General features: G+C 44.2%; 4 protein-coding genes across 4 annotated transcripts; 1 reads left to right on the top strand and 3 right to left on the bottom strand.

Annotated features, from left to right (window-relative positions):
- Window positions 1-256: 256 nt before the first annotated feature.
- On the bottom strand, window positions 257-2,007 carry SAMD00019534_126410 (hypothetical protein; the record flags this gene model as incomplete). The annotated part of the gene is made up of 4 exons (XM_012892130.1): window positions 257-898; window positions 969-1,251; window positions 1,322-1,625; window positions 1,716-2,007. The coding sequence occupies 4 exons, from the start codon at window positions 2,005-2,007 to the stop codon at window positions 257-259; spliced, it is 1,521 nt and encodes a 506-aa protein (XP_012747584.1).
- A 363-nt stretch (window positions 2,008-2,370) lies between these two features.
- Window positions 2,371-3,414, top strand: SAMD00019534_126420 (hypothetical protein; the record flags this gene model as incomplete). Its single annotated transcript, XM_012892131.1, has 1 exon — window positions 2,371-3,414. A coding segment is annotated over one exon (1,044 nt), but the record flags the coding sequence as incomplete, so codon positions are not given.
- Window positions 3,415-3,488: 74 nt separating this feature from the next.
- Window positions 3,489-5,917, bottom strand: SAMD00019534_126430 (hypothetical protein; the record flags this gene model as incomplete). Its single annotated transcript, XM_012892132.1, has 9 exons — window positions 3,489-4,392; window positions 4,480-4,560; window positions 4,629-4,835; window positions 4,889-5,038; window positions 5,110-5,178; window positions 5,245-5,382; window positions 5,471-5,542; window positions 5,636-5,704; window positions 5,772-5,917. 9 exons carry the CDS (start codon window positions 5,915-5,917, stop codon window positions 3,489-3,491), a joined length of 1,836 nt encoding a protein of 611 aa, XP_012747586.1.
- Window positions 5,918-6,307: 390 nt separating this feature from the next.
- SAMD00019534_126440 (hypothetical protein) lies at window positions 6,308-7,516 on the bottom strand (the record flags this gene model as incomplete). The annotated part of the gene is made up of 1 exon (XM_012892133.1): window positions 6,308-7,516. One exon carries the CDS (start codon window positions 7,514-7,516, stop codon window positions 6,308-6,310), a length of 1,209 nt encoding a protein of 402 aa, XP_012747587.1.
- Between the last annotated feature and the right edge of the window lie 924 nt (window positions 7,517-8,440).

An 8,440-nucleotide genomic window follows, 5' to 3' on the forward strand; every position in this document is an offset into this window, starting at 1 on the left:
TCATTTCAATCAATCAACCCGACAAATATCTGAATCTCAAGATTTAGATCTATTTTAAATTTGTCCAATCTTAACGTGTTTAGTTTGACTGATTATAACTTATTATTATTATTATTACATTTATTTATTTAATAACATGTCGAAATGGATAAATAACAACGTTCCATCACCAACTGACGCGACTGACGAATGAATGGTCGTTGATCGATCGGTCAACTGCAGTTAGTCATGACTAAAGTGATTGTATCAATGGGACTCACAGATGATCACCATTGCCACTGCTGCTGCTACTGCCGCCGCCACTGATGTTGTTGTTGTTGTTGTTGTTGATATCAATATTGATTTGTTGTGATATGTTGTGGATTGGGGGAGATGGTGGCTGCACGGGATGCTGACCCTGCGCCATGAGCAATGCATTCAATTGATTGATGATCAATATCTGATTGCTCTCCATGGTGGTGATGCGCTCTTCGACCAACTTGCGCGCCTGACGCTCCTCCTCGATCTTCTTGACGAGGCCGGCGTTGGTCTTGGTCTCTTCGGCGGCGACGGCGGCCGCATCGGCATTGGGGTTGCTCTCCGCCACCTGATTCTGAATCTGCTTGCGGTAGCGTCTGGTGCGACCAAATGCCTTGACGGCTTCGATGTACTTGACAGAGAAGAGGGCTTCCTGTGAGTTGAACACCTCACGACTCTCTGCAAAGCTGTTGTCATTCTGCCAGCGATGTCTGCGCCAGACCACCTGAATCAGCTTGGCGGCAGAGTTACGCTCCTGTTCCTGCACCTCCAACATAAAGATATAGTTCATGATTGGCTTCTGATGTGCTGTTGGATGTGTCAGATGACTGAATTGTTCAATCAAACATGCTAGCATGAATAGACCAAGGATTGATGACATCTAAGTATGATGGATGGGAGAGGGCATGGTAAGTAAGAGGACGACCTAAGGACCATGACATGAGACATACGATTGCACCGAATCTTCCAAAGAAGGTTGAGGGGTTGTAGACATCGTAGGTGTCGGTTGGCCAACCGGTGAACATGCTGAGGAATGAGACGTAGAGGGAGGCAGCGTAGGTGAATGGTGGACTGTGTACAGCCTCACGTTCAAACACATAGATGATGTGTGAGCAAATGAAGATGATCAACAAAGTGATTGGAATGAATGTGGCCAAAGGTCTTTGATAAAGCATTGTCTTCATGCTGAGTGCCCAGTTGAACTTGGGTGGCACTTCATTCTTCTCGCGATACCTAATGGGGAAGAGGGGAGTGGAGTAAGAGAGTCAGTGATTGATGGATTGATTGGAGATCGTGGACATACTTGGCAACGATGCTGTGACGGATCTTGTAGACATGGGAGAAGTCACGGAAGACTCTGCCAAACATGTAGATACGCAACCACATGAGTAGGCCCCACTTGGGATCATTCCATAGTTGGACTTGTCCAGACGCGAATGGAATGGGTTGTAGAATAGTGATCAATACCTCGGTCCAGAAGAGTGGCGCCATCTGTGTCGATCTGAGTACATTCAATGGAGTGACCCTAAAGCCACGAGCACGCTTTGTAAGCCATCCATGAGTGACATTAGATAGTAGTAAACGATAATAGTCCATAAGTTGGCATACTAATAGTTGATTGATTGATTGATCGAATGAGATTGATTAGCCAAATGAATGAATGATCGATCCAAGCAAGTATAAATACTCTTACTTACATAATAGAATTGAAGAGAAGAATATGATACCTCTGAACCACTTTGATGAAGTGTCCAAGACAAGGATCTTCTTCTCAGAGTTCCATGATACTTGGAGTTCGACAATCATCAAAGCAATGCCAATGACACCATTGATGAATATGTACAGGTATCGATTACGCAGTACCTTATCAATCTTTTGTGATTCAATCTCACTCCTTATCGTTGTGATGGCAAACGTCGCCGACGGCAGAATAGTAAAGTCATTCTCTTCAGGCCGCTTTATATGGCTAAGCAGCTTTCTTCTGTTCATCTATCTGCTATTAATAGTAGAGACTGAGACTAAGACTGATGTAATAAATTAAATATATATATTATTATGTAAGTATATGTATATGTATAAATTATTATTACAATTGTGTTGTTGTAATTGTAATGATGCCAATGAATGTGAGGAGGTGTGTGTGAGAGTTGGTCGATTGGGAGCGAGGTCGGAGGTGGTTAGAGTTGGGTTCGAAGAGACAGCGAATGAACTTTCAAAACTTGTCAAATATCTTTTGTCTTCGTCTCTTGCATGAACGCCCTCGCACAACATTGTACAAGTTAACAACTTTAGATGTTCAATGCATTATTTCATTCAATCAATCAATCTTCAGAGATAAAGTTATATATAATAATGAATAAGTTTGAATATTTATCAATCAGATATGATGGTGATGATAAGTTGGAAGTACTGGATCAGAGGAAGTTACCTGATGTAGAGGAGTGGATGTTGTCAAATAGCCCTTCAGACATGGTATCATATATTAAACAGTTGTCAGTTAGAGGTGCTCCATTAATAGGTGTAGCGGCATCAGTTGCTCTATATCTTCATGTCAAGAAAGGAGGCGAGATGACACGCGAACATATTATAGAGACAAGTCAACAACTTAGACAAGCAAGACCAACTGCAGTCAATCTAATGAACAACTTGGATGAGATGATGCAGTTGTCATTGCCAGAGGCTGAGCGTGACTACTCGGTGAAGAGGTTGGCAAGCATTGCAGAGTCGATCATTCAACGCGAGGTCGACATGTGTCTGAAGATGTCTCAGTTGGGCGCACAGCTCATCAATGACGGCGACAACATTCTGACACATTGTAATACTGGTGCGATTGCCACTCCGGGCATGGGCACAGCATTGGGCATCATCCGTGAGGCACATCGTCAGGGCAAGCGTATTCACGTTTATGTCGATGAGACACGCCCTCTGTTGCAGGGTGGCCGACTAACCACATACGAGCTGGCGCGCGAGAAGATACCCTACACGCTGATCTGTGACAACATGGCCGCGACATTGATGGCAGCTGGCAAGATTCAACGAGTGTTTGTTGGTGCCGATCGCATCGCCCGCAACGGAGACTTTGCCAACAAGATCGGCACATACTCTGTGGCCGTCATTGCCAAGTATCACAATGTTCCCTTCCACGGCGTGGCCCCATGGACCACAGTGGACCTCAGCTGTCTGAGTGGCAAGGACATCCCAATCGAAGAGCGTGCAGCTGCAGAGGTGCAGGGCGCCTCTGGTGCCTTTGGCAATGTGCGCTGGGCGCCTGCCGCCTCGCAGACCTTCAACCCAGCGTTCGATGTGACGCCCGTCGACCTTGTCACCAGCCACATCCTGGACACTGGCATCTACACACAGGAGCAGCTCAAGGACAATGTTCTTATGAACTTTAGCAAGTAATAGATAGACGACATGCGACATGCGAATAAATCAAGTTGTCGACAATTCATTCATTTATTCATTCAAGCCTAGGACAACAGAAGTAGCAGGATAGAGCATACTAGGATGGAGAGGATGTTTGTGGAGATGATGGATCCACTGCTTGGTCCTGTTGTGGTTGATATGGTAGTTGTGGAGGTCGGGGACACTGTCGTTGTAGATGTGGAGGCAGTCGTGGTGGATGTTGTTGAAGTCGACGTGGTAGAGGTAGTGCCAGTTGTCGATGGGTTGCCAACAGTGATATTGGCTGAAGTTGATTGGCCACCAACAATGACGGTGACATTGTAGATAGTGTCCTGGGTGGGGAATGACTCGGCACCAAGCACAATCCTTGTCTCTTCGACATTGGCAACCTTGACAGCGACACCATTGACCAACAGCGTGACGTTCTTGAGGGCAGTGCCAAAGTTGCTGCCAGTGATATAGCCAAAGACGCCGCTATCGACACGCGAGAAGGCTGTGATGATGGGTGCCTGGTAGGACCACTGGATAGTGCGATTCATGCTCTGGTGGAAGGTGTACACGTAGACAAAGCCCTGGCCAATGCCAGCCTCCACGGGGAATCTGAATGAGAGGTTGGGCACAACGATCTCGGCGTCGGGTGAGGCGACCGAGGCGGCCTGGACCTCCCAGCCCAAGTCGAATCCAGTGACCGTGATGAAGCCGCCAGTGGTTGGGGACGAGATGACCTGGGCATTGATCACAAGTGTTGGGCAAACTGATTGTGGCACTCCAACCAAATTTGGTGACTGTCCAGCAAAGTTGTCGAAGTTATTGCCCTCAAAGCCATATCCATAATACTCAATCTCGCACAAGAAGCATGTTGGCAAGTTACCAGACAACTTGTTGTTTGTCAAGATCAAACGAGTCATTGGCTTGACCTGGCACAAGTATTGTGGAAGGCTTCCACTGATATTACAGTTGTCCATGTTGCTAATCAATGATCGATCGATTGATTGAGTGAGTGAGTGAGTATGGAGTGTGATTAAGCATGTGTCTTGCCGGCAACAACAAACATACATTGTACCAATGTTGGCCAACTCGCTGGCTGTTACATTGAGTTGATCAAAGGTGGATGAGAACTCATTCTCAGATACATCCCTGTTGAGTTGGAGTGAATGATCACCGTTAATATAATTGTCAAACTGATTGATTGATCTATGACTTACAATGATGTCAATCCAGTTATGTCAATCTTGGCAAACTGGGCTGCACTAATCATTCTAAGCTTCAGGTTCATGTTTGGAGAGTACTTGATACCTGGATAGACGAGTCCAGAGAACAGGGTTGTACATGATACCATGAACAATGAGGTAATGCTTGACTTTGAGAAGTCCAATGTTGATGAGGCTGAGAACACATCTCCCTTGATAACACTGGGTAATGTTAATGGTTATACTTGTATCAGATACAAGAGTACTATACTTACAGCTTTGAGATGGTGGACTTGAGAAGTGATGATGGAATTGCTACAACAGCGGTGTTTGGACCAGATTGGATAGTCAAGACAGTGTTCTTGTAGTTGGAGGTAAACTTATCAAAGCTGTCGAATGGGAATACATTGGTCGAGTATATAGTCCTAGATAATATGATGTATGTTAGATTGATTGATTGATTGGTACATTCGTCTCATGATTGATCATAACTTACAGAGTCTGGAGCTTGGTGAACATGGAAGTGTATGAATCTGGAATGGATGAGGCTGTCATTGAGACGGCACTACATATGGTGTATGTTAGTAACCGACAAAGTGGATTACAGTTGTTAGGTGGGAGTTATTCTTACAGGCTCTTGAGGTAGGAGTTTGAAGATGTCACAGCTGGCAATACAAATGGGCTGGAAGCAGAGACAATGGCAAAGTTGCTAAGTGGAGTGGAAAAGATGTTGCTATCTATTGTGGCATTGGACACAACACCAAGTGATCTAGAGTGTAATGATTGATTATTAAGAGCATGAGAATGAGAATGAAGGGAAGAGAGATTGATCCAAGAGTCCAAAATAGTATGCATACAGTGTAGTAAGTGCTGGGAAATTGGTGCCATCAATGTTTGTCAAGTCCTTGAGACAGTTGTCGCTACATATTCTGCTCGCCAGTTGTCATCAGAGTAGTTTGGGAGGGAGGGTATAGTGATCAGTGATCATAGATCATAACTAACATTGATGATCAAGTACTTACAAGCTTGTAAATGAGGCAAGTGGAGTGGTCCAGAACTGTGCAGCCAGTTTGATTTCTCCATTTAGACTCCTGATTGATTGAATGAATGGTTAGTCTTGCCTCCATACCAAATCAATCACTTTAAGTAAGAACTTACAATGTTGACAATTTGGTGAATGGGGACACATCAAGATCGACCCAACTAGCTCCATTGGTCAATGACAGTCCAATAACATTAGTAGCACTACATATTACAATGGTGCCATCGCATTCTTGAGCTGGAAGTCCGAATGTAGACTTCATAGACTGAAGCATATCAATCTCAGTCTGTGGGAGTTGTGAATTAACAACTCCCATCAACATAACAGTTGCCAACAGTAATGATACAAGTCTATTCATTCTTATTACTATATTATATCTAAGGACGTAGTACTTATGAATGAATGAATGATGAATGGTTTATTAGATTGAGGATTAATGAATGGTCAGCGCCTACCCCGACAACACTGGTGTTGACCGAACAATGGTCCAAATGGGAGGGACCATTGCAACGGTTGGACACGAAAAAAGTGTTGACTGAGGCTTTAGGCCTTCAAAAATATCTGGTGGTCCTTGAAAAAATGTTTGGCCAATCCAATCACTTCTTTCGTCTTCTGTGAATCGGGAAAAAGCCAAAGGTGCATTGTTTACTGATCATGGTTGCCCTGCAAGCAAAGAAAACAGGTCAATCTGTCGACTTGCCAGGTTTTGGTAAGAGACCAACGACTGAGTGTTTTTGGTGTAGTTGGTTAGCTGATCATTGGCCGCAACACTGAAGTGATCATTGTTGAGTGTGAGCGAGAGTAATCGATCGGATGGCGCAATTGAGGACATAAGATGATCGCCAATGAACTTGTTGCCAGAGACGTCCAGCTCTTTGAGTGAGGGATGTGCTGTGAGTGCCGGGCAAAGTATAGCCTCAGACGCGCCAGTCAGTCCATTTGAAGCGAGAGATAGGTAGTAGAGTGACTTGTTCAGTCGCGACACCAGTCTAGACACGGCTAACAGTTGTTGTGTCTCAACGTTGGACAGTGAGCCATCGGATAGTTTGAGAACTGAGAGTGATTGACAGTGCGAGAGACTGTCAAACACGCCAGCATTGAGAGGTACTGATTCAACAGAGAAGAGATTGAGTGACTTGCATATTGGATGGTCTGGCGAGGAGAGGGCAATCGACAGGACGCCAGATATATTGTTGGATTCACTGCTTGGCGACGAAGCGGATACACCATACAGGAATAGCTCCTTCAAGTGCAAGGCTTGTCCAAGCAATGCCCCAAGTTGCTCAAGTGTTGCGCGGTCACATCGATCAAACTCAAAGATTGGCATGTTGATCGATTCAATGCTTGAGCCACACGACTGCAGCAACTCGATTGTCGTGGCAGGCGTGACATTGAATCCACTCAGTTGCAACTTCTTCAATGTGCTTCGATGAATGACAGAGTGGAGAAGAGCTGTGGGCGGCATCTCCATCGCCGGGTTTATCTGAAGGTCATCGAGTGTAGCATGTGCGGTGATGGACTGTGCCAACGAATCAACATTGGCAACATCCTTCTCTGCATACAAGTACAAACATTTGAGTTGAGTACATGCGTTTAACAATGTGGCCAGATGCTGCAAGTCGCATGTATCCACCTCTGAAGTTGACAACACAATCTTGTTGATTGAGTTTAGTTGATGTTGCTGCACCAACAACATCGATGATAGTGATGTCAACGCTATGTCTGAGTCGATGAACAACAATGACTTGAGTGTGTTCAATGAACCATTGGCAATCAATTGATAGATGGTGCGTAGCCTGTCATTATACGCAGCATTGGATGTATGATTATGTCTTGCTCTGTCCACACTCTCAAAGCGCATCTCTTCAATGTTGCTCGAGTAAACAGACCATCTGCGAACATCTGACTGTATGGACAAAGTCTGAATTATGTTGTCCAGTCTTTTGATCGATGAGTTGTTGTGTATAACTGCCTTGGTGAAGTGAGCGGATGTCAGTCGAAACCAGAGTTTGTTGACAAGTGAGAGCTGGGCAATCCATCGATTCCTAGGATTCTCCACACCTCCTCCATCATCATCGTAGTATTGAATAAAGACATGATTGATTATACATGTTGCTATTGCTTCGTCAATTTGATTATTATTATTCATTGTAGTCATTGTAGTTGTTTGGATGATTTTCACAATCAACTAAACCATTTCAACAATTAATTCATGTTTCCTGAATTTGAATTAAAAAATATTAAGTTAATATCTAATAGGATCAATTTCAATAAGAATTGATCAAGTTTAAAATAAAATTCTCAATTTTGTAGCAATATTGTGTTAATTTAGTGTGATTTAAGCTCATGATAGCACCTTAGCTCAGAGGTAGAGCGGTGGGCCCATAACCCACAGGTCGGTCGATCGAAACTTCCAGGTGCTAAATCCTTTTAACCTTGTTTATTTTTTTTTTTTTTTTTTTTTGACTAGAGTGGAAGTTTATTATTATTGCAAATAAATTGGCGTCATTGAAGAGGCGGGATAATATATATAAGTTAGTCGATTTTGAATTTTCTTGATTTTTTTCTTTCTTTTCTTTTCTACTGTAGGCCTCTGAATTCGGCCACCAAGTATTTGTTGATAGTTGGCGGCAGAGGCGGAAGACGGATGTCGCTGTTGCGAGTGCTGAGGTGCCACTTGGTAGTGAACTCGGCCATCTCATTCTTGATGTTGACTGGTCGTCCGGCCAGGATGTGACTCGTTAGCGTGGACATGAGGGAGCGCCACTCCTGGCGGAGGAGGGAC

This window comes from Acytostelium subglobosum (genome assembly GCF_000787575.1).
Source record: "Acytostelium subglobosum LB1 DNA, scaffold: scaffold60, whole genome shotgun sequence".
NCBI lineage: Eukaryota > Evosea > Eumycetozoa > Acytosteliales > Acytosteliaceae > Acytostelium > Acytostelium subglobosum.